Here is a 27,471-nt window from a genome sequence, read left to right as displayed (position 1 = left end):
TCGAAACAAATAAGAAGAATTTCCATATAGAGAAGAATTTCATTTCCTAACTCGATACTAATAATTAAATTAATTACAATGGATTTATTGCATTTTGTTATGCTTGAATTGTTAATTCCAGATTTGTTTGAGGAAAAGAATAGATTTGAAATGATGCTTAAACTTTCAACTTAATGCGTTACTTTAAAATTTAAAAGCAATGGAGGTTTTATTTGAGTTTGTTTTGTGCTAAGCTGTGAATAATAAAGCTGTTTACTGTTTATTGAGCTTTGAATGATAATATTGTCTTTGGTTGTTAGGGATTTTCATTTGAATATTTACCAGAATTACAAAACTCTTGATTGTTTATTTAAGAAACAAATAACATTCTCTCAACAATCCAACTTTTAATATATCTAAATTAAAAAAACTTACCCAAAGGAATATAAAGGAAATACCTTCGGAATGCTTATAATTAGAGAATGCTAAATAATACAAAAGGAAACTTAAATTAAGAATTCTCTTTTATTGTATTAAATATAAAGAAAACAATTTAAACAACTGGCTAGGGTTTGAAAATCATTTAAACATAGCTAACTCACACAATAAGTATATGAAGAGAAAAATATATCATGTTTAGAGATGAATTTTAAAGGGAATCGAGCCCACGCAAAAGCTAATTTTCTGCTGTAAAGTTCAAGTGCTTATAAATGCTTAATAAGATTTACAGAAATTCTGTGAGATAACGCTTTTGCAAGTGATATCCCCACTGCGAAAGGCGCCGCTTTTGTTGACAGTTACTAACAAATACTTATTATAATGGAATAAATTATTCAAACATTATAATTTTTACAGTTTGCATTATCAATGTGCATCAAATTCAGCATATGAATGTGAGCATTAAAAAGAATAAATTAGAGTTAATTTATGAAATACAATGAGATACAAGAATTCCCTCGATGAACCTTTAACAGACATTTTGCGAAACATGCACAACAGGCATTTTAAAAATATCTCGAAAAATATCTTTCTTTTTCTAGCCTGGAATGAACATATTTTTACTAATTTGTATCTGTCATATTTAAAGAAGTGGTTTCTTTCCTTTTTACAGTTTAGAATAAACAACTAACCCTTAGAGTAGCTACATGCATTAAAATAACCGGGATTCTCTAAATAACTTTTGATCTGATGATCGGATATAAAAGTCTTAGGACTCCATCATAATAGAGTGTGGTGGGGGTGACATTAAATATGCTAATTAATTTGCGCAGACGATATTTTAAGTTACGAAATTAGACTCAAAAACGTACTTTCTTTGAATGAACATACCCTTTTTTTATGAATTTGGATTTTTGATCCCCAAAATATAGGAGGTAGCCGCAATCTGGGATATATGGTCCCGATAATTGGGTCAGGAGAATGGTCTATAGTTTCGATCCTTAAATATTATTTTAAGGGAGACATTAAAAACATTTCGAATTGAAACATTTTTGTGTGCAATCCTAAAAACTGCATATGTAAAGATAATTGTATTCACGTTATAAGTTTTATTGAATATTTAATATTTTTTATTATTTTATTTAATAATAGTGAAAATTTTAAATTGTAAGGTATACAATTTTTACATCATTTTGTAGAATGCAATTTAAATGGCAAAATACAAAACTTGAGAAAAATTGGTCGAATAGTTCCTGAGAAGTCGATTTATTTTAAAAAGAAAACCTTTCCCCAATTCGTTGAAATCTGTCAAAGAAAAGGTTAGTTTATACATAGAAATTACGTTTTTGATCCTGATTTCGTGACTTACAATATCGTCTGCGCTAATGCACTAACATATTTGAGATTACCCTCTCGAACAATTAAGATTGAGTCCCAGAATGTTCTGATTGTTAGATCAGAAGTTATTCCGGGTGGACCGTTTATTTTTTTGCGCGCTGTACATTGTCAAGAATAAAGTCTTTGAATGAAGTTTTATGATTGTAGCATCCATTCAGTGCCTTGAAAATAAATGACAATATAAAAGAAAAAAAACTGATAAAAGATGAAATGAGATAAAAATATGCAGCTCAAAAGAAATTCACTAAATTTAAAAATTAGTTTTAAGAGTTTGTCAACAGATAGTACAAATGACATGACTAGATAAAAACAGGGGTTGGAAAAAATTATGAAAACACTTTGATACAAACTCAATTTTTCATATTTTTAAGGAAATACTTAGAGAATTATTTTAAAATTTTAGAAGTGTTTAGGTCATGCGATGATTCATACATATCAAAAAAGTTTAAAGCCTTAAAGATTTGAAGTATCGGCAATAACGAAAAAGATTGCTTCCGAACACTGTATGCCGAAAAATATTGCCATCAGCCAGAAAATCGTGAGAAATGTTTTATCATATGCAATAACTGCACAAAAGTTTGTAAATCTAACTTAGATATTCATGGAGTTATCGACAATTTTATAAAAAATAAAAAAAAAAAACTTTTTTTTGCCTTACGTTTACTTAATAGAACTGCAAAAATATTTAATAAAATGAAATAAAATTTTTAGAGCTATTTTCAATTAATAACAGAAACATAATTTAAAGAAAAATAATAAAAACAATTTTTTTGGAGAAAGAGCAAGATATGAAAATTTCAAGTGATCTTGTGCATGCGAGGAAAATATTTAAAAAAATAAACTCATAGTTTTGTTCTGAATCGTAGTTGATAAACCCGATTTAAATATTGTGGAAACAAAAAAAACGCTTTTAGTATAATTTTAAGCCGTTTTTTTGCAAATTTAGAAAGGCAGCTAGGAATGTTAATGGATTTTTCACAAATTTAATTTCGTGCCATTAAACAAGATTGATTTAAAATGATATATTAAAATCATGTATATAAAAACATCCCTTATTAAAGTATGTTTTATTTCACACTTTTTTCTTCTTTAGATCATCCCAATTTGTTGTCTGAAACATTAGAGTAGTAACATTGTAAGCAATTGATTAACAATGTAATAATTAACAAGTAATTAACACAGTAGCGTATAGAAGTTTATAGTAAAGTAGAAAAGTGAGATTGTGGACAACTCCTTATCGCTCAGAGCTTTTCTAAAAATGCCATTTCGGTAATTGCAAGAAGCATTTTAAATTTTTTAGACATTCATATCGGACATTTCGAATAGATTATCAGACATAATTCTGAACAAAATTATGAAAAAAAAGTTTACCACGCATTCGTAGTATTACAGAATTAATTTTAATTCTCACACAATCTCGCACAATTTTCAACGTTTTTTTTAAATGATATTTTTCTTATTAAATAAAAATTACTCTAAAAACTGTGTTTAATTTTATTGAATATTTCTGCAATTATATTAAAAAGACTTTTTTTAATAAAAATATCCAGAATTCCGTGAATATTTAAACTAGATTTACAAAAATGCTGTGCAGTTGCTGCATATGTTAACCAAACAAATTGATCCCAGTTACAAATTTATTGCAATATTTTTGGAACAGGATGTTCGAAAACACTATTGTTTGTTCGTAATTTTTCGCTGTCCCTCTAACCTCTAAAAACTTTAAAGTGACTTAAACTTTATTGATATATAAAGTATTTTTCTACAGTATTTCTTGAGAAATATTATAAAAGTAGTAAGTGTAGAAATGTTTCCATAATTATGTCCAAATCCTGCTATATAAACTATTTTTTTAAAAGCATTTAATTTCAACTTACTTATCAGGCTTATTCAAAAACATGATCTTGGACAAAATTTTCGAAATTGAGTTTATAATAAATTCAAAAGTTCAGTATTCTTAGCTTTCAAAAAATATTTTTTTTTGTTTGTACTCTAATTATTTACAATATTATAGAAGTTTTTGCGGAGGAGGTTTTGTGATGAGTGATTAATGATGAATTAGATTAATAATGAGTGATTAATGATGAATTGTGTTTATTTCAAAAGCAGCTTTTTTTACATTTCATACCACCTCAAACACGATATCTCATGATGTATTTAAATTATTTGTCTGCAATTTTTCATGAGTGTTTATGATTATAACACACGTGTTTTGAAAAAGAGACTAAGAAAAAAAGTAGAATTTAATTTTTTTATGCATGTTTTTTCGCAAAGACAAGTGCGAAAATTTTTAAACATTTCATTTTTAGCTACATTGATCCCTAACTATGAACTATATGCACTTGCTAAGATAATATTTTAAAATGCAGTTGATAGCCTTCTAAATAAAATCCTCAAAGGATTTTTTGTCTTATGGTGATGGAAATGCTTTACTGTTTATGAAAAAAATGCCTTTTTTTAACCTAGAAACTATTTAAAAAATAATAATTATTGTTATTTTTTGCTAGTTTCATAAGCTTTTACATGTAATAAAGCAAATAAACTAGATTTCTCCTAATCATATATTAATATAATAATATAATAATATAATATAATATAATAATATAAGAAATTGTCAAAACTAGTAAGACACCTTAACTTTTCAACCCAACCCGTTTCTGTTGCAAATTATGATTATTTTGTAAGCATTGTTTTAGTATTTTATTAGGTATCAGCGCCATCTAATGATAGACCTTGAAGCCAATACAAAACTTGATTCCGAAGTTTCTTGGTTGTGTATGAAGAATATAGCGAACCATACGATTTTATTACTTTCCATTTCAGTATTTTTGTCTGACTGCATTGTAGGAACTTTATGTCAAACTCCAAAAGCAATTTCGCTAGAGTTCTGTAATTTGAACATTGGATATACGAGCAAATTTTAGCTCTCGATCCTAGAAATCGTTTAAAAATTTTAATTAATCCGTTCGGGAGAGATGTTTGAAAAATATTTTCATGTTTTCCGCTCCGATTTAAAATTAGCCATTGTTTATAAATAAAACTACAGACGAGTCTGTTTAAATTAAATAAAGTACAATAATATCTTAATGTGATTTTTAGGTTTATTTAGTTATTATTTTTGAAACTTTCATTCATATAGACCCTGGTTTTATCGTAATTTATTTATTGATGGGGAGAAGCTACCAACGACATGCGCAGACATTTCTATACATGGGTAACTCTCATTCCGTATGATGTACTCTACATTTCCATTAAGTTTGTCACCACTGCATACCCTCCAACTTATGAGGATTTTAAAAATAATTCTTTCTAGTGGTAGCGATTCAGAGTAGAAATTTTTAAAGCAAATGGATCTCTCATAAAACTTTTATCAGAACTTAAGAATCTAGCCATATGGCATGCACTTTTATAAGTAATAGTGGACAAGTTACGCCTAAATTAATTTTTTTTAAATATTAAGACATTAATTTTGCTACCGTCTGAAAAGTAGATTTCTGAAACTACGAAAATTCCGTAGTAGTTGGAGGATATGCCACTGTGTTAAATCACTCTCTATATTATTTTGGTAAATTAATAATTATTTTATGTCAGTAATAATTTAAATTTGAAACTTATTCTGCTTTATACGGTCACTGGCCAAATTATTAGACGCGCTCTAAAATTCTATGTAAAATACTAGTAATCAGGTGATACTATACAGCTCTGAGGTTTTTACGCGACTGAAACCGGTTTGCACTGCTTACGTTCGTGTATCAATTGCTTAACATAATAATGCAATGCGTTAAAAATAAATACAAAGATGAAGTATATAAAAGAAATCTCCAGAATAAAAATCCATTACATTTATGTTTAAATTTTAAACTATTGCATACAAACGCGTGCAAATCATGCAATTTTTAAAACGCTGCATTGAGTCTAAAAATTTGGTCTAATTAATTATAATATACTAATATAATACCTGATATAATAACTATTTTATATTTATATAATATATCACCTGATTTATCCAATCGCCGAATTTATATTATATATCGTCCAATTTAACCAATTGATCCACGAACGTAAGCAAGTGCAAACCGGTTTCAGTCGCGTGAAAGCAATAAAGCTGTATAGTATCACCTGATAATTAAGATTTTACAGGGAATCTTATCCTGTGTCTAATAAGTAGTTTTTAAGAAACCAACTTAAATGTATCAAAGTATATTTTTACCAACAAGATCAACTAATGTTTTATTTTTTCTAGGCATGTTTCTCTTTTGTTGGGTGCCCTTTTTCTCTTGCAATGTGCTGGATGCTATTTGTATCAAGTTAGAAAACGACGACTGGAGGCCTGGAATGGCCATGTTTCTTGTAACAACATGGCTGGGGTACATTAACAGCTGCGTCAATCCGGTCATTTATACTATTTTTAACTTGGAGTTTCGAAAAGCGTTCAAAAAACTGTTGGTGGATTACTGGTGGTGCTAGCATCACGTGTTTCGACGAAGAAAAGAAATCTCATCCCAATAAAGAGAACTGATTATTTATTTTAATGAAACTAAATGCTCATGTATTTTCAAAATTGTCTATCATTACTAAAAAAAAGTGTTTATGTTTTGTGTATTTGAATAAATGTATGATATGTATTTGGTTTTGTTTAGTCTTATATATTTTAGTGTTTTTTTTTAGGAATGAAAGTAATAAAGTGAATAGCTGTTTCTAAGAGGAAAATAGTTAAAAAGAAAAAAAAAATAGAAGCGCTATTTTGAAAGAGAGTCATGGAAATTATGCTAATCTATCAGATAACAAACAATGTATATTTTTTCCACTTTGAACAATACAGCACGCCTCCTATTCAACAACACTGGATAACACTAATTCTACTAAGATGACCACCAAATCTACTAAAATGAACACTAAATCTACTAAAATGACCACTAAATCTACTAAAATGACCACTAAGTCTACTAAAATGACCTAACTGAACGCCAAAAAGAACTTCGATCGCTTGCAGAATCGAATCTAACCCAGGAATGTGCTTAATTGCATTCCAGACAGTCTAGACATGATATACAGGATAAATAAAACAATAAAAGTAAATAAACCACTTTTAAGAGTACTTCGCTTCAAAATAATTTTATAATTCATTTTGAGAGTATGAAATTTACTAAATTATTCTACAATTATTATAAAATTAAATTACTGTAGAATAACCGAGATAGGAAAATGTTAAAATTTCTACAAAGCGTATCTTTCAACCGTATACATGATATGTCTAATAACCAAAATAAAAATATGTTTCAAGTTCTCAAAAATAGGTGTCCATTATCAGGACTTGCCAGACTTGAATGAAAAGAAACAAAAGTGATTTGAAATGCAAAACGCAAAGTTGCCAACGAAAAAATTAAAAATAAACAAAGCTAGAAAAACCACTGTAGTCGAGAGAGAGAAAGTATAAATCATAGAACAAAAATAAAGTCTCAGTAGCCGAGAGGGACAAAATAGAGTAAAATGTATGCCCACGCTCTGTGAACCGAAGGGGAGAAAAAGAATGCGGTAAACAAAAGCATTAAATTTCATGTAAATAAATCAAAATTACAGAGCATCAAGATTAGTTTGATGTGACTGGGCTGGAAATAATTTTGGCATTGTCTACATTGGATTTATGATACATGATTCCAATGTGCAGCAATTGATGATTTCTCCTATTCTTGATAACGGTCATATGTATCGCGTTACTTAAGAAATTTAAAAGTGTGTCCAGTTTGTCCGATGTAGCCAAGATCGCATTGACAAGGAATGCGATAAATGCCGGAGCGATTATCAAAATTAATAGTACAGTACTAATAATTATGATTAGATGTAATGTCAACAAGCTGTTCTTTAAAATTATTATCAGTTGAAGCAAAACTCCGTAAAACTCGTTGAAGTCAGCAAAAACTTAACAAAATCTTCAACTCATTTGTTTCATCAGAAAATAAAGCTAACATTTATTACGAGGTAAGGTGATGCAGTAAGGAAGAGGGGTAAGTTAAGTTTAAAGAAAGAAACATTGAATATATAAGCTTCGGGGACTTGCTGTTTTCGATATTCACATCTAGAAACCAGTTCAGTTTATTCTATTTCTCTTCAAATATAGTTTTCTTAACTTACATAGTTACAAGTTCAAACTATTTATTCAATTACATTTTATTAAGCTGAGTTAGTTTGCCTGTAAAGTTCAATGACATAGACGCTGAGAGCTTGAAATGCTAGGACAATGCTTCAAGCTTGAAACCTGAACAGGAGTGAACGGTAGAATTCTAATTGTAGTCTTATTTTGCTAAAGAATGCCATTCTTGGCGAAGATTCTTTTCAATAACAATAAATGAAAAGTGGCCAAACTCCAGTTTTTTGATAAATAAGACTGAACCATAATTTCTTCCAATAGTCCTAATAATTGGAAATGTCAGAACTAGAATTATATGAGTAAAATGACATTTCTAATTTGTTCCAAATAAAACAATTCGGTAATTTTAATATAACTTTTTCGGAGTTGAATCATGCTCATTGATGTTAATGTTATTAGTAAGAGCTAAGCCTAAACTAGGTGTGATATAGCGAATTCGGCTGACTTTAATTCGATTTCTCAAGTTGTGAAATATAAGCAATCCAGTAATATGTACAAATAAGTGGGCAGGAACCGAAATCAGTAATGCTACGCCTAAGTTCCCTTGTCTTCTGGATTGGGTTCAAAATTACAAGGTTACTGAGTTAAACATTAGTAGTCGTAAACCCAAAAATTGGGTCAGCTATTCAACTTTATAAAATATTACGTTTAACATCGAATATATGTATTTTATTTTATAACCGGTATTAAACAACCTTCCTAAGTCTGAGTTTTCGACTATTACTGTTCATCTCCAATGCTTTGTAATTTTTAACCCGACCCAGAAGACAAGCAAGTATTTTGACAAACTAGTCTTCGTGTAGGACTTTTTAAGGGAACTAATCTTCATTCGCGTTACACGGAAAAGTAACCATTAAATCTCAACCCGCCGGCCGGGGTATTCTAACCCATGATCTGTCAACCACTGAGGATACTGTACTTCGGCACTATGGCTGGAGTGAGCTGAGAGCAGAACAAGTATATCAACCAGCGACCGCTGGAAATCGAACCTGGGTCACCTCACTGCGAGGCACACCCTATATCCTCTGAGCTGCCACGGCTGTAATATATGTATTTTATTTCATAGCCAGCGTTGAGCAGCCATCCTAATTCTGAACTTACAACTTTCAATTTTCAACTTTGTTGACATGTACTTTTGAGCCCAGCCCAGAAATACAATGGGAACTATTGGGTCAAGCATTAGAATTAGTCTTCGAGTATTAGCTAGGTCAAGTATTAGTCTTCGAGGAGAAGTTTCTGGTGAAACTAACCCGCATTTGCGTTAGAGAGGGAAACCTCTCACGGTTATCCTGACAGCCAGAGGATTAAAACCAATGATCCGACTTCCACCGAGGGTATTTAACATCAGCACTATGATTTGCGCGAGCAAGGAGCAGAATTCCATAGAACCAGCCGTTGCTGGGATTCGAACCTGGGTCACCTCATTGGAAGACAAATGTCCTCTCTCCCAATTTATCTCAGCTCAATTATTTATTTTTCGTATCTTATTCTATTTCCGTATTTTATTTTATTTTATATCCGTCGTTGAACAGATGACTCAATTTTTTTGCTCACGACTACCACTTTTCAACTCAGTAGCCTTGTAATTTTGAACCCAACACAGAAAACAAGGGAACACGTCACATATATGTCTAAAATATATATTGTGTTAGAAAATCAATTAAATTTATTTTAATATACTAAATACTCAATTCTGTTTATGAGATTTTTGAACACAAGTTTAATGTAACACTCTTCTAACTACACAACTAATGACTACGATAACATGCCATGACTACATACTGTTCATTAAAATTAACTTTAGTTCAATCAGAACTCTGCAGTACGCTATAAAGTTAGTAGAATTCGCGAAAACTTTACTAAGTGAATCGTTTGATCAGAAATCAATGCTAGTAATTTATTAAGAGATTTCTGGGAAGGTAAATTTAAAGAACGAATAATTGAATACAAGCTTTTGGGGACATTGATGTTTCAGATAGTCGTATTTGGAGACTGGTTCAATTTAATTTATTCCTCATCGAATACTGTTATCTTAGCATTTAGTTAAAATTACATTTCCGATCTTTTAAAGCGCAGTACTAATGATTTTTCGCTTTGTTGTTTAAAAGATTGATTACAAAGCACTACACTTTTGTATAGTTCGCTTAATATTTCTAACCAGAGATTGGTTAATAGTTTTAGCTTTGTGAAAATTAATATTGCAATAGTTTTGCATTAAATTACGGGCATACATTTACAAACAAAAATTCTAAGAAAGCGGAAATGTTTTAAGAAAATTCTTTTTTTTTTTTTGAGGAAAAGCCGAAATTTCTTTACAAGTGTTGAATAGCGTTTTCATCGATCTAATTATTTGAGATTCCTGTTGTTTAAATAAGTGTTTTATTTTAAATTTACTAAATTTTTAGCGGTATTTTATGATTTACAATTTAAAAATAAGATATTTATTCGATTTCTACACTGTAAAAGTTTTGGTGTATCTTAACCTCAAAAATGGGAGCAACACCAAAATGGTGTTCCACTAAACTATTCACTCATGACTTTTATAGTACTGTGAAACTCTTAAAATGTTTCTTTTTCATGACTTGGTACAAAATAGTCGCCACCAGTCACTCTGTTAGGTATTTAGTAACACTAAAATTCATACATTATGATGTGGTGCACATAAGAATAAATAATATTATTTTTGCGAGACAATACAAGGTGAGAATCGGAAATTTTAAAAGTTGCATGCATGCACTAATTTTTAAAATATAATTAATTTGTGAATCAAACATACGCTTAGCACAAAGAGAATATTAAGACAAATTTGAACTAGGCTTAGGAAATCGAAATCGGATATAAATTATGCATTATAAAATTATTTAAAACAGTTCACAGAGACTTATAATTTAAAACATAAATATCCTTTTTGCACAACTAAAAACATAAATACTTATTGTTAAAGACGAAATTTAAGTTTATACTGATGAAAAGTATAGTTTTTTCACCAGGAGTTGGTACTTGGCTCCGCCATCATCACGTGGTATCCAGGGATACTGTTTCTCTATTTTTGGGAGAAGGATGTGAACATTCCTGAAGAAGGCTGTTTTTTGGCAATCGAATGATAAAAATATTTATTTCGCAATCGTTATGTGCATTTTTTTAACATTAAATGTTTTATAAATTTGATGGCATTTCTCTCTTCTGAGGGAGTAGTTTGTCCTTTTTGAGACATTTTGCTGGAAAACAGCGATTTTTAAATTTAAAATTTATTTAATTAGCTATGGTAACAAAAACTATTATAGCAGATGACAAAGCGAAGTAAGTGGCTGAAAAAGAATTCTCTGTTTGCGTTTGGCACGCATTAGGGGTTGTCTAAATTTCAAATACGGAGATGTTTCCCCTCTAACTCCCGCACTGAAATGTACTCTGCGTTCGAGGATGTGGAGTCAATGCCAACTCTTGGTGAAAGAAGAGTAACAATGAAGATATCTGAAAAACACTCACCAACCGATGGTAAACATTCAAAGACGAAATCATAACGAGTCAAGAGTTGCAATTATCGTAAGCGAAAATATTTAGGGTATGCAGTGTTGTCAACTTTCTACGATTTTTGTAAAAATTTATTCAATTTAACTTATTTTCCACACCACTACATACAAATGATTTAAAAGCTCAGATGCAACACGCCACTTTGTTCCTGTTCTTTAGTGGTAAGGCTTTTAAAATGTTGGCAAAATTACAAAAATTCCGAAAGCTTTGGTTTTAAAATGTCTACCATTCTATTAAATTTTTTTCAAAAATCGTAGTAGTTGGCAGTCCTGGTTATGGTATAAAGACGAGTGATCTCAGTGTAAACTTTTTTGCATTTTCGGAGTTTTGAATTTTCATACACCCTTTAAATTGTATATGAGCGCTCGATTTGACGTTGTATTAAAAAAAAGTGTTTCTTCACACAACTTAGTTCGGCATCAAATTCGGAGAGCTATTACATTACAGTGTTTACTTTTAATGTAATTACTTTTTTAAGATATAAAAATTCGCAAGTTACTAAAATTACAAGCTATTTTTTTGATGTACTTAATTTAACACTATCTATATTTTTGTAAGCAAAATAATAAATTTATCTTAAAAAACATGTTACGAAGTAAGGAAACTTAAAAAAAATAACAATTTGAAAAACTAATTTTTGCAATGATAGCATAGAATCGCTAAGGAACGGAAGAAGTGTCATAAACAATTTTAAGGGAAAATGATGGATTTTAGTTTTTATATTGCATGATTCAAATTTTACTTCAGTTTTTATTAACATTAAGGCATTCTGCAAATTCATTTTATTTTTCTGATTTCAATGAATAAATTCACTAATTGTCAACATTTGAGTGCTTTGTTCCAAGTGCATTTAGTGAAAAACAAAAGTCGATGTGTAATTTTAGGTAATCTCTAATTAGCAAATTAAAATTCCAGTTGTGCAAAAATGTTATTGAGTTGGAAGTTTTTCGGACAATAAATAGTCAAAAAGGGAAAATCTTACTATCAACGTTTAGAATTTAGAGCTATTTTATTCGAATTCACTAAAGTATCTCTTAAATCTGCTCAGGTTATTGATTGTTCGACAATTAGTTACAACAATATTCCATTTATTTGAGGAATGATTCTCAATCATTATATTTTTTCTAATGCCAAAACATTTTCCAGTAAAATTCCAATGATATCCATGCTCATAAGGTACTTTTTTTAATCACATTTTAAATGTAACTCAGTTTATAGCATAAGGAAAATGCAGATAACGTTTCGTAAAACGTATAAGTTTAATGGTTTACGTAGTTTTGAAATATTTTTAGATCATATCGAAGTATGTAAAACTTCTGAAGAGATAGAAAAAAAAACGAAGAGAAAACAAGGTAAGAAAAAATTTCAAAAATTACTCTATTTAAAAGGTTACTAATTTATTAATCATAATTTAAACTAATTTTTTATTTTAATAATTTGACAATCTACTTTAAGTATTTTTTTCTTATTTCGGGGCATTCTTACAATGTAGCTCCGGCCCAGTGGTCAGAAGAACTACATTATTTTTGTAGTTTTCTACAACTACAACTACTTTGCTGCAAATGTAATGACGTAAATACGATAATTTAAAGGTGCAGTCAGCTAAAAATCAGTTCTTCCATGCACATAAAAATATATGATCTTCTAATATGACTTCTTAAAATAACTTTTTCTTGCAAACTGAGCTATCGAAATATGTAAAACTTCAGGAAACTTATGCGTATTTTATTTTTGAAGTCTTTTCAAAAACATTTCGTGCGTCATACAGTAACTACTTTCCGTCACAAAAAAGAACTGATAAGCAAAATAGTTTTAAAAAATGAGTTATTTCAAAAATTACTATTTTTTGCCATCATTGCAGACAAATGCAGTTAATTTTCTTTTGTGTGTTCGATTTTTTTTTTAAAAAAACTAAACAAAATATCAGCATTAGCATTTTCGATTTCAACCTATCCTAACACACACACACACATCTAGATAAATATATATATTCGTTTCATGGAACATTTCTGTTCTAACGTATTTATCTTATCACATTATCACTGTTACAAACCATAATAGTCGCGAGATCTCTTTGTACGTTTTAGAGACATTCCAAAGAAGTCTTTTCTTAATTTCTCCCAGCAAACGTTCAGATCATCGAAAAGGCCGTAAAATGATCGTAAAACTTTCCACTGCTCCAACAAAAACGGAAATAAATAACAACTTTACCCGCCTTTTACAGCCGATTCTGTGCTACTTTAATGTCGTTTTCCGCACGAGAGAAACACAAAAAGGCAATGCCAGTAGACCATCAAAACTGCAACCCGGAAATCAGCGTTCCCACTGAATCCGCTTGAAGCGTTTGCGTCAAAACTCTCTCGGCGGCTGTGTGTACATAAAATACTACTTATTGCAAGTAGAATGTATCACTTATCCAAGAATGCTTTTATGAAATGGCACAGTTCTTATTATAGAAACGAGGTGGAAAGAAATTAGATGTGAAAGTCTGGCTGTTATGGATAAAGAATTTCAGACATTTCATCGCGAGAAACTTGTGATAATTGAGTTCAGAGTGAAATGTACATTTACGAAAGAATTCACAAACATGTCTTGAGTTACATTATGTTTACGGGACAGTAATTATTGTCTTAATAATTATCCGGAATTTTATAAGTCTGAATGTTTACATATTTCAAATATTACAAGTGTGACAGGTGAAGTAAATATTACTTGGCCAAATTAGAATATTAAAGTATTATGAGTCACGTAAAATTTAAAAAAAACAACATATTATTAAGTTTTTAATAAATATATATTCAAAAATCAATTACTATATGCTGCTAAAAACCTGTTCAATTAGTTTTATTCGTTATTAAATTTTGTGAATATTCATTCACCATATGTTATTCATAAACATGTTTTTCAACATGTGATGTGGATACCACGTCGCCATGTTATGTTCAATTTATATTGTATTAACTATCAAATCTTGTCTATCGTCATGAAAGAGTTCATGGATAAGGTTTAATACATCATCGAGTTAGGGTAAAATGCAAAATGTTTCAGTAATTTAAATGAATCATAGCTCAATAGAGAAGTAAAGAGGGACGTGTTTTCAAGAAAGTGTTGTGCACTTTAAACCTGAAAATAAAAAATTTAACTTTTTTTAAAATTCATTATCGCTTACTGTAAGTGGTGAAAAAGTAAATTTTTTTATTTATAGTATGCATTTTATCATTTCTTATGGCCGGATATGCATTTAAACAGTAAGCACCAACTATACATAAATAAATATTAGCACCGTCATTCTTGCTACAGCCAGATGGAAACCACGGGGTCATGGAAGTTAATACTCCACAATTTCATGACCAACTGTATAATTGCGGCAGTGCAATCAGTGCTGTGCACATGTCGCATTTATTTCCCAGACAAGCAGGCGCCCATCCATCTGAAGCAGGGTGGACTTCAAGCCATCATTGGAGACCGAGCCTCAGTTTTTCTCAATTACAAATTAGTGCCTTAAACACTGAGCCCTCCTGGCATGTCAGAACACAATAAGAAAATACAAAAGTCATAGTGAAATATGAATATCAGTTGCATGGAGTTTCTGGCAACTATGCAGATGCTTTTCGTAGATACTCTCAGAACAAATAATTTTGAAATACCAGAGTTAGTAGCATGGAGTAGCTTACATTTATGCAGATGTATTTCAATAACTTGTTCAGTTAAAAAAGTTGTGATTAGAGATGGTCACTCACACCTTTACACTGTGTTTTCCTAGACTGTCCTGTTAAAATTCTGAATGGAAACTGTATTCCAGCGTGAATTGCCTAGTGTAACAACCAGCTTTGCCTCGCTCCAGTTTTTACTTTTCGCACCAGTTTTTTTTAGACAGCGCTGGCTTTAGATAGACTAAACTTAACCTAACAGGTATGAGTAACAGAGCAAACTCACAACACTTACAACTTATTATTCCCAAAAAGCATCATTTTATATCACGACGGAGCCTTTGATAAACAGCCTAATAGAAAATTAGAACCAGCTGTCACGTGTATGTCAGAATTTGTAAAGTAGTTAGCTACTATTCATTTGGATTTAAAATAGCATTTTAAAATGGCTTTAACGAATTTGTGTTTCAATGAGCAATAAACAGAAGTTACATTGGTTGATTAACGGCACTATTTTGCATAGCTTTCAGATCGCACACTGCAAATTATAAAAAGAAATTCTTAAAGCTGCTACATTTCTAATAACTAGTGCTTAAAATACTTTTGAATAATTTATATTAATGACTTTAAAAGAAAAACATTTGTATAAATCAGCATGTGAAAACCGAAAATATTTCTCTTAGTTACCTAAACATGATTATTTTTGATATTTTGTTTATTTATAATGACAAGCTCTGTTTTCTTATTTATTTATGGTGCATAAATTTTTCGTGATACTTGAAATTTATAAACACATATGTAAACATTTCAAATATTGCTTTACCAGCATTCTATTTTTTTAATAGTAAATGGTTTCTTTTTTACAAAATTCGCAAACAAGGAAAGAGTAATGCTGTTTAAAAATGTAGACTTTGTGTGAGAAAACTTACAAATTACCATTTATTTTTTATTACAAAATCATGCATCTCTCAGCCCTTATTATTTTAACTCATATTCACCAATTTTGGGACATCAGTAAATCTTCAATTTAATTGAAACATAACCTTTTATTACATTGCAAAAAGGTAAAATTTTTTATTCGGCATTAAAGCTTTTAATTTGCAGTTGAAAGACTTCCAACTCACCTTAAAATTTAAAAAGGTCATAATATTAAAAAAAAACTAATTTTTAAAGTCTTTCGAGGTTTTTCAAATTCCTTATTAAGGTAAAATTATTATGTGTAAGAACCATACTTATATTCGAAGCTTTTATTATATTCTCAAATGAATGAAGAAGTAATTTTTATTACTAATTAACTAAATGTGATTTGTTTTACTATTTAATTATTTTTCTCGAACACTAATTAGCTATTAACTGCATTATTACCACCAGAAATGCATTATTACCATCGAAAGTTAATAGTGCACCAACTTATTAACTTTCGATAATGTGCAAAAACGTATATTTGTTTTCGAAGTTTTTAAAATTTTCTCAAATAAATAACAAATAAAATTACTTTTTATCACCAATCAACTAAATTTGATTCTTTTTTTTTAACTATTTATTAGACAGCAGTTGTTCTTCTGATTTAATTTTCTTGAACTATACTTTATTACTTAAATGCATATAAACGTATGCTAAATATATGTACTGTATACAATTTAATTGCTTTTTCTTTATTTAAAATGTCTGCATGATTAAAATTCTTAAATGATTTTGCTATCTGTAAAACATATACTATTATTTTTTTTTATGATAAAATTTTGAAAAGGCAGTACTTTATTGATACTCTCATATATCTTTCAACTTTTGAGATTTTTCTTAATACCTCAGCATATTTCACAATCTTTAACATCTGTAAATCTTCCAAATAAATCGCAACAATCTTATCAACCGTTGTAAAGAAAAAACTTTTTTTTTTCGCTTTTTACAACAGTTAAGCCTATCTATCCTAGCCTATCAGATCTAGAATATTTTTGTAGCCTTAAACCTGTGCTGCACTGGGTAAACAAAACTTTCTCTCTAAGCATTCTATTCCAAAAAAAAGTTGTCCGTTTTTATTTTTATGCAATAATTCTTTTGTTTTTTGAAGGACTTGAGCCATTTTCGAAAGTTCAAGCCTCCCGTAATTCTTTTCTTTTCGTATTTTCCGCTTTTATTTATCCCATTTTTTGATCACTTCTAGGCAACTCACCGCATTCCACGCATTTATCCTATTCTTTATATCTCCTATTTTGTTAGCAACACATGGTTTACTTATCCAATAAGTTGCGTAGAACTTTTTATCCGATTGACGTTTCGATGCATTTATATGCTCAGGAATTTCATCTATTTGTCTGATGGCCATAAATATATCAATTTATGTATAAAGAAAAGAAAATAGAAATTCTTATAGGCAGTTTACACTCCTATTTATTTTTCAAACTGTTGCTAGAATTTTATATCATCCAAAATACTTTTGAAATATATTGGAGTGTGCAGCTTTTACGAAGATAAACCAACGATATTGAAAACAATCTTTACAGATATGCTATGTCAAAATCTGTTATCTGTTTATAAAACGTAACGTGTAAACGTAAACGTGTTGTAAGTTATGTGACTAAATATAGGTTAAATGCATCAAATTTAAAGAATAAAAGTGTATTAAATGTGAAAACACTGATTTTAGACTAAATAATGCCTCACTATGTAGTGATACATCATAATTAGAAGAATTATTTATTGGATTTCCTCTATGATGCATTTAATCCATGTATAAAAATTACATTTCTAATACATTGCTGATTTATTATATTTAAATAGATGGACATTTTTTATCGATCTATGTGATTCCAGCAAATAAAAATTGTGCTTGGACTTGAAAATAAATATTCTTTATCTCCTTCGCTAGCCGACGTGGTCCTTATTGTTTTTCATCGTCTTTGACTCTGGGTCTTGTGCCGATGGGATCGAGATTATTTGGTCTTGCGTGCCGTTCTCGATGGTTTTTGCGACATCAAAATATTGGCCTATGGGCTCTATGGGCATGGGTCACGATATCAATTTCCTTATGACAGGTATAAGAAATTCATATAATCGGTTGAAAAGAACGAATTTGACTCAAATGTGATTTAAATGACATCCAGGAATGCCGATAAACAATGAAAAATTATAAAAACATGATTCAAATAAATTTACTCAAATACGAATAAAAAATGAGTGACATTCACTCAAGTTCGAGTTTAATCGTGTACTCAAAAGACGCTAATGGTCTATCAAAAATCAGTGAAATTCATTCAAATTCGAGTTAAAATGATGCTTTCGATAATTAGATAATTATCAGTCAAAAATTATTGAAGTTCGAGTTGAAAGTATGAACACAAATTATGCAATTTTTTCAGTTGACTCTTTGACTCGAGTGAATGTAACTCAAGATGAAAAGGCTCCTTTAATTCAGATAAATAAATAAAATTTAACTTGAGTTATTTCAACTCGTTCATTTTAAGTGAGAGCAAACCTACTTTTCACGGGATTTTAGTTTTAGTTCAGATTTTAGTTTACAACTTATTTCTCTCAAAAATTTAGTTTTATAACCTAATTTCCGGAGGTTTTAATTTTGATATCCGGATATTCTACCGGATATACTAATTTCCGGATATTTTATCTTAAAACCTATTTTTCACGGGTATTTAGCCTACAACCTATTTTTCGGGGACTGTTTTGCTCACAAATGCACGAAATTTATTTAATAAATTGTGATTGATTGCAATTTTAAAATTAATACATTTTATAAGGGAAAATCTTTTAGACGCTTGTTTTATGTGTCTGCAAGGTAAGAAAGACATATTCAACTGTTAATCATAAATATATCAATTTGTAAATTTAGGAAATACTAAGGGGAGACCAGAACAGCACATGCATCAATAATTCTGCTCAAAATATTAAAGTGAGTCTTATATTTATCACACTCGAACGCTTTAGTAACTCTGTAAAATAGATTGCTCATTATTGGGTTCGTAGTCGATCCCGGCCAGACAATGAAAGCTCTAAATAGTTGGATACCTTTTAAAAACGGCTGAGAAGCAGGTTCGTAATCTCCAAATTCGGTCAAAATTTTTTATTAGCTGAATGCAATTTTCTAATATTGGTTATTATAACTGAATGGCAAAAATCAACTTCAAACTTCCACTTACTCAAACTCATTTTAATAAGTTAGAATTTTACACGCTATCTATCTTGTTTGTATAAATGAAATTTAGCGAAGTTTACATAGTTTTTAAAACTCTTTTATTCGATTTTATTTATACATTTTTTGTATATATATTTATAATGAAACAGTTTTATAATTTCACTTTGCATCAACAAAATAATTAAAATAATAAATTTTTTATTTCAAACATGCACGCAACCGTATAACACTTTATAGTTAATTTTACCGTAAAAATAAATTTTGTATATATTCGCGAAACTTTAAAATTTTACTCCAGACTTATATTAATTTATTCTCACAAACTACATAATTATTAATTTTTTGTGCTAATTTGTAAATTATATAAGGTTGCTAGTCTCAGTACATGCATATTACGTATGTATATTCATTTAGAAGAAACATTGAACTATTTTTATAATAGCACTGAATGAAAAATTCATTTATGTCACATTTGGTACTTCTAAATCCGATTGAATTTGAATACTATCAACAGTAAAATTAAAAATTTATAAATCTAATAAACGTTTTTTTGTAATTTCGCATGTATATTTATTATAGGCATTAAAAGTAAATTATAACTGACGTGGAAGCTTATTTCCAATGTCTTCAGTACAGTTTTTATAATAAAAAATTAATTAATAGTAATAAACAATAATTAAATTAGGCATTGAAAAAGCTATTTCCTCTAATTTGAATAGATTTTTAATTTCCGATTATTCATTTATCATTTAAAAGCACATGTAAATAAATACATGTAAGCATGATTTAATTATTCACGAGGAATTTATATTGAAAGGGAAAAATGAAATCTTTCCTTTTGCAACAAAGATACTAATAGAATTTTTCATTTCTTTTATTTTATTGTCTCCGAACGATTCCGTCTGGTTTGATGAAGGAAAGTTAGTAATAAATATAAATAACCAGAAACCCAGACATGCAAATTATTTTTTCTTCCAACATGTAATGAAATTTTTTTTTCGTGCTAAATTTTCTATTAGTAAAATTTTCTATCATAAACTGTTTACTTATGTTTATTTTTTTTTACTAATCAAATCGGAAAATATTTTTAGGAATACCTGACAATGAAATAAATTAAGCAGTAATAATTTTGTTTGATATTCATAAAAGAGAATAACAATAATAACAGAACAATAATAATATTTTTTGGTTTCAATAAAATCGAAAATATTTTCAGGAATACCTAGTACTGGAATTGAACAGTAATAATATTTTTTTGGTATTGAGCAGAAACTACCATTTTTCGATATTAAACAAATAAATGCTCCGTTTTTTAACAAGTCAAAGAATGTTAATTTCTCCCTCATGTGTGTTTAATGGTTTATCTTATAAATAGTGATTGAGACATATTTTATCTAAACACTCATATAGTTATTTGAATTTTTCTGTTGTGTCAATATTAAATCTGCATTAAAATTTTTTTCTAAAATCCCATAAAGAGATTAAAAAATTTGCATTACGAGCTAAGATTTTTAAAAAATAACAATTTTTTATAACTTTTAAACAAAAATAGAAAAGTTGTTTGACTTTTAGCACTTGTCAAATTTCAATTTTTATTCAATTTTCAATTTTTACAAATTACTGTCAATTACATTTGAAATAATTTTATAATAAAATACAGTCTTCCAGCTTCTTATTTCAGTCATTTTATTACAGGTATTTTATTTCAAATATTTAAGCATTAAGTACAGTCATATAATAGCTTTTGAACGGTCTGAAAATTGTACTATTTAGGAACCGGTTGCCTAATTTGTACCATCTGCTCCCTAAATAGTACAACCCACAAAAATATTGAACATTTAAGTGAGTAAGCAGACCATGTATAGCAAAAATCAAAACGACTTAAAAGATAATAAAAAATTTAATACTAAATTTTTGAACAGTTACTAGTATAATAACAGTATTATAAGCATTCAGAAAATTAAGGGATTATATAAAATTCTATAATTGTAGTATTAATATTTGTGCATTAAGTACAGTCTTATAATTGTTTTCGAACGGTCTATAAATGGTACGATTAAGGAATTGGTTGCATAATTTGTACAATCTGCTCCCTAAATCGTACCACCCACAAAATATTGAAAAAAAATATTGAGTTGAGAATTTAAGATTGAGTAAGTGGATCATGTATAACCAAGAACATAATGCGAAATTTAATATTGAGAAATTTGATTATAAGCATATTAACAGTTTTATTAGCATATGGAATATTAAGGGAATATAATGTTACCTGCTGCAAAGTTCAATTATGACATGATATGCGTGCCTCAAATTTACTGAAATAGTTTCATTTCTTTCAGAATGATACACGTTTAGACTGAGGCTATCTGCTGTCAAAAAGTCATTTTCAGGTATCCGACTACATTCTAAATTCTTTATTTTTTGATTTCGACGCTTTTTTTTTATTTTTCGTTAATTTTAAATTTAAAAAATAGATAAATTTGTAAAAGAATAAATGAAAGAAATTTTTTTTTTTAAAAAAAAAGGAAGAACAAATAGTTGAAATATAAGAAAAAATAATCCAAACGTGGGAGAGTTTAGAAAAAGTTTGCCAATGAAATCTACTTTTTTAAAGATGCATATATTATTTTGATATTTATCTTTGAAATCACTTAAAATATATGATATTCAGGCAGTTTTTCCCAAGATAGGACAATTAAATCCTTGTTTCAAAATAAATTTTTCTTCAAAACCTCAAGTCATAATTAATTTAAATCGCCATAAAATTTTAATAATTCAAAAATTCCCATTGATTCGGGTCAATTAAACACTAATAGTACTCAAAACAAGTGGAAAAAAAAATTTCAAAGCAATACCTCTAAAACTCTTTTAGTTACCGCATCCCTCATTTTAAAATTTTTGTAAAAAATACACTTGAAAAACTGCGTTTAAAGTTTATCATTTAAAATTGATGATTTATTATAGAATAAAATTTAAAAAATTTAAACAATGATCCAAAGCATTGCAGTCTCGTAATAAGTCTCACTAACGAAATGAGAAATTTGGCAATGAGTGAAAATCAGTTAGGAAATAGTTCCTAGACACTTTTAAAGCGGAAAAAAATTTAAGCAGTGTTAAGAACAGCTTAAAGAGCTAGAAATCGACTTGTTCCATAAGTTAAAGTTGATATGTTGCTCTTAAAACGTACTGGTGCGATTTACGCAACTATGATACGGTTTACAAGAAGCGTTATTCCGAACTTTGCTTGCAAAGTTTACTAAGAAGAAAAAGTAGAACATAACAGAATAAGTTGCTTCATAACTATATAATGTCATAAAAAAATGTGTGTAGTGTGCCAAAGAAATTGGATTACCCTGAATAACTTTCGATCTAATGATCGGATCTTAGCAATTTAGATGTCAACCTTAATGGCTGAAGGAGGTGACCTCAAATATGTAAATTAATCAGTGTAGTATTATTTTTAGTATTACGATATCATATACAAAAATGTACATTCACTAGATAATCATACTTTTTTTTCTCTATGAATTCGGATTTCTGACCCCCAAAATATAAGGGGTAGCTCCAATCTGAGAAATATGGTGCCAATAGTTTGGCCAGGACAGAGCTCCAAAGTTTGGAACCCTTAATGTTAATTTTACTTCTTCCCGTATATCGCCATATCTCGAGAACTTTTAAAGCTAATAGAAAGAAAAAATTAGCACACAATTATAAAATTTGTTTATCCAAAGATAATTCCATGCAACAAATAAATTTTATTAAATATTTATTATTTTATTTAATAATAGTCAAAAAAAAAATTAGAACTGTAATTTATACAATTATTAGGTCAGTTTAAAGCATGTCATTTTACATGGCAAAATACAAAATTTTTCTGATTTCGTAACATAAAATATCGTCTGCACTAATTAATTTGCATATTTGAGGTCACCCCTTGAACCATTAAAATTGATTAAAACGTGAAGATCCGATCATTAGATTAAAGGTTATTAAGGGTGGTTCGTTTTTTTTCTTTTTGTGCACTGTACATTGTGATAGTTCTACTATATCCTCATACAGGATGTTCAAATTTTACAATTAAAAATTTAAGAAATATAGATTAAAAATCTGATTAAAAATCTGGTAGTACCTGATTAAAAATCTGGTAATTGAGACACCATTACGCAATCAATTAAATACGATAATAGAAAAGATTGCACTGACATGTATAGCAGCTTCTTCCAAGGGACCACACCATGCAGTTGATTTAATAGAGGAAGGCTTTCAAGGGGGAAGTAATGCTTTAGTATTATGATATGGTAGGTTGAAGGTTCGGTTGGTGAGTCTTGAAATATAATTGTGTGCTTTTCTATATTTCTAATCGTTTAGTTTAGTTTTTTTTCCCAGTTTTTCTCTCTCCGAACTTCATATTTTCATTTTGTTCGGACGTATCTCTCTTTCGGTTTTTCTATGATATTTCAGACATAGATTTATGGTTTTTGAACTGGTTGATTCATAGCCTAACTCACTTCACAAATTTGAGACTTTTGACAGTCATCTAAAAAATCGAGTTCCCTTGGGTTGAATAGACATACTAATTCTACTCCGATTTTCAGTACCTTCGGTATATAAGCTTCATTTGACAAGTTCTTGTTTCTTTTTCTTCTCGAGATAGTCGGAGGATATGGCTTTTCTTTCGTAGTATTCAGCCTCCAGCATGCAGAAACTGCTCCTGCACTGAAAGCAAGATACGGTCAAAGAATATAGACAGGGAAAGAATGCTAGCTTCCCTAGGCATAATGTAAACCAGTATCCAAAGGCTTAGTGCTGTCCCTGTATATAAAGGAATAAACAACATGTAGAGGCACAGCTGTAGAGATTCTTGAAATGGGTTTGAACCATCCTCTCCTCCCAACTGGAGATGGGGAGAAGAAAAGTTCTATTTTTATTTATTGTTGGTTTGTTCTGCATTTTCACACTATTGATAAACAGTAATGTACTATTAATTAATATATTTCCTTGACATTTATATCACCCATGTTAATTAAATCTGTTAAAACACTTTTTCATAGAAAGAATGAATAAAACGGCGGTTTCAGGGGGATTGTGTAGCTAACCATACATGTAGAGTTGTCCAATAACCGGTTCACGGGTGACGTAACTCCATTGTCACTTTGCTTCGTATTCTCATGAGCTGGACCTTAGTACGTATGATGCTCTACCAAATCTGAATATGTCTCCCCCAGTAAGTTGTTTTTTTTTTTTTTTTTTTTGGTACAGCATCCAGAACCGAACAGTTCCCCGCTACAATTACGTATTCGAAAAGCTGAACTTCTACTTCTCTCTCTATATTTTTTGGTATAGTTTCTCAGATGAAGCTGTCATGCTTGTCAATACATTTCATCATTTTATTCTGTTCTTTATTTGATTGCATATTGTTGTCAGTCAATCAGGTATTTTGTTTTGAATTACAGGTTTTTTTTTTTTTTTTTATTTTTTTTTTTTTTTTAAAATTTACATTAAAGGCAATTTAAAGTATTATATTTTGATACACATGATTTTGAAGTTCAAAAAATATAATTATAATGGAGAATCAAAATTTCTGCTTTTTGAAACATTTAAAAGAGGAAAAATAGCATTTTTTTTTTCTTCAAATATGTAAAAAAAGTAATCTAAAAGTGCTTGTGATTGTATCCGTAAGTGAATTTAAATAATAATTAGTGAGCATTAAGGTTTTATGAAGAAAAAAACTTGATAAGATTAAAATGTAAGTTATTCAAAAAATTAAGTATAAAAAATGTAAGTTCTTCAGAATGATTACTTTTAATTATTACACATTAGTAATAAAAAAAGCTTTTATCACTTCCTTAAAATCAGAGGAGAATCTTTTGATAACTGTTTAAACTTTTTATATTCAATTTTTTTATTAAAATACCTTTTATCAGAGACTCGTTTCAAAATCAGGAAGATCTACTTTTTACGAAATTTAATTTTAGCATGTTCCAATGAAAAAAGCAACTACTTTATTTTTCAAAAAACTTATTTAATTTCTTTTTTATAAACTCTTTTTACTTTGGTAGAAATATATTACACGAAGAAATAATAAAAATTTTATTTATCTCCAGAAATAAGCACCTTTTTTAAACAATGTAAAAATTTATATTAAAATTCATCCTTAATTTAATTTCAAATACCTTTTAGATTTTTAAGAGAACATACTGCTTTTTTCCGTAATCCCTTTAATTCAGATACAATTAATGTTTTCCGTTACAAAAAATCATGAAAAATATTACCTTAAAAAGACAATCGAAAGAAATTTTGTTATATTTCCTTTGTTAGAGATGCAACAATATTTTTTGGAAAGAAATTCATAGTTATATGAAACTAGGAATGGAGAAATTTTTTTCTTACAGCTCATCTAAGAGTTTAGCCAAATTCAATCCTAAATTATTTTTTCGAGACATCGAGAACAATATATATTGTCTCTATCTATCTGAAAAATATTTAAATATTAAAAACTTAACTGAACCAAATAATAACTTCAGAAAGCTGATTCTTTCCAAAGTACCTTTAAATTTACTAAAATTGATGAGAAATGGTTCCAGTTTATTAAATACTGCTTTTAAAGAAAAATTAAATAGTAAAGTGCAGCAAATGAAGTAAACAAAAATGGAGATTTTTTTCCATTAAGCTTGTGTGAAAATGCACAACTTCTCATTAACTTCAATACATCAATTATTTTAAGATATTTCATGAAATACACAAGAAAACTCACCATATTTTTCCTTTAACATAAACAATTTTCCTCGTGCATTTGTTTAGCATACAGAACAAAGTTTTGACTTAAAATATCTCATAATTAAGTAAAACCTTTCAACAGCGATCATCATACATTTTCCAGACATTTTATTTTTGCTAGATTGTTCAAAATATTGTTTCAAAAGACATTGAATCATCTTATAAAAATGACTTTAGCTTGTAAAATTTATGCGCTTAAATCTAAGTCATAGTATTCATTTAACCTTTTAAATAAAGAACATATAAACAGCACTTAAATAAAAAAATTTATAGGTACTACTTAAAGGAGAACAACTCAGTAAAAGCCTGTAAATAAGGAAGAAGGTTTTATTGGATTTTGCAGCTATTGTTATAAACATAATAATATTTTCATTTCATGGTACATAACTTAATCTTCATTTTGTAATGACACTAATACAAAAATTATGTAATACAATGTTTATAACTAATTTTTTAAACTATCCATAAGTCGAAAGAAAATTTATTTGTAAATCTGATTCAGTTTGAATATTTTTAAACTACATGAATGTAACTTTCTTTGTACTTAGAATTTCTAAAACAATGATTTTACTAAATAGTGAACAGTTTAGAAAACAAATCGAGAAATGACATAAAATAAGTTACTTCTTCGTGGATTACCCGAAAATAGTCAAAACATTTTTGCATACGTGATACGAAAACTGGACTGTCACCCTATGTCAAAACCTGAAAAAAACAGTCAGCCTACGCATAAACATCAATGAAATTTGAGAATTGAGATAAACATCATAACGCATAACATCAATGAAATATAAAACGTATAATTACCACTAAAATGACGATTGGTTTTATCACCACTTAAATTAAGAATAAACATTAGTTGAATGAGGAAAATATAAACATCCCTCAAATAAAGAATACATAAATACCACTTAAATGAAAAATGTAGAAGTACCATTCAAGTGAAGAATCACTCCTTTTAAATGAAGAGTATACAAAGAAAATATCTACGAAATTTCTTCTCTTCTTCTCATTGGCACGACAGCCCAGGATGAGCCTCGGCCTTCTCAACAAGTCTATGCCAAGACATTCTTCTCTTAGCCAAGGTTCTCCAGTTTATAATCGTTAAAACTTGTAGATCCTTTTCAAAGCAGTCTACGAAATTTACAGAAAAAAAAAACAGTCAACTGGCTGGTGTGCCAGTATTAAACCGTTTACTTCAATGAAAAATACTGTTTAAAAACGGACACTTATTTTTGGAACACATAATTGCTGCATAAACCGTCAAATATACAAAAATTTGTAGAAAAAAAAAACTGATTTTGTTTTTGCATTGCTCAGGTAACGATTAAAAACAGGAAAAAAAACTGATTCTGTTTTTGCATTGCTCAGGTAACGATTAAAAACAGAAAAAAAAACTGATT

At 29.1% G+C, this 27,471-nt stretch overlaps 1 protein-coding gene across 2 annotated transcripts in view; it reads left to right on the top strand.

Moving 5' to 3' along the window:
* The window catches only part of LOC107456822 (dopamine D2-like receptor), a 457,990-nt gene extending 451,550 nt beyond the window's left edge, over nucleotides 1-6,440 (top strand). For both annotated transcript variants that reach the window (XM_071180681.1, XM_071180682.1), the window contains one exon: nucleotides 6,059-6,440. In XM_071180681.1, coding sequence (XP_071036782.1) covers nucleotides 6,059-6,282 — 224 coding nt within the window. In that variant the 3' untranslated portion in view covers nucleotides 6,283-6,440. The remainder of the gene's footprint in view (nucleotides 1-6,058) is intronic.
* Nucleotides 6,441-27,471: the final 21,031 nt, after the last annotated feature.

The sequence above is a fragment of the Parasteatoda tepidariorum genome, chromosome 8 (assembly GCF_982258835.1).
Source record: "Parasteatoda tepidariorum strain Cologne lab strain chromosome 8, Ptep-v5.0, whole genome shotgun sequence".
NCBI lineage: Eukaryota > Metazoa > Arthropoda > Arachnida > Araneae > Theridiidae > Parasteatoda > Parasteatoda tepidariorum.
This window is presented reverse-complemented; position numbering and strand designations above follow the sequence as displayed.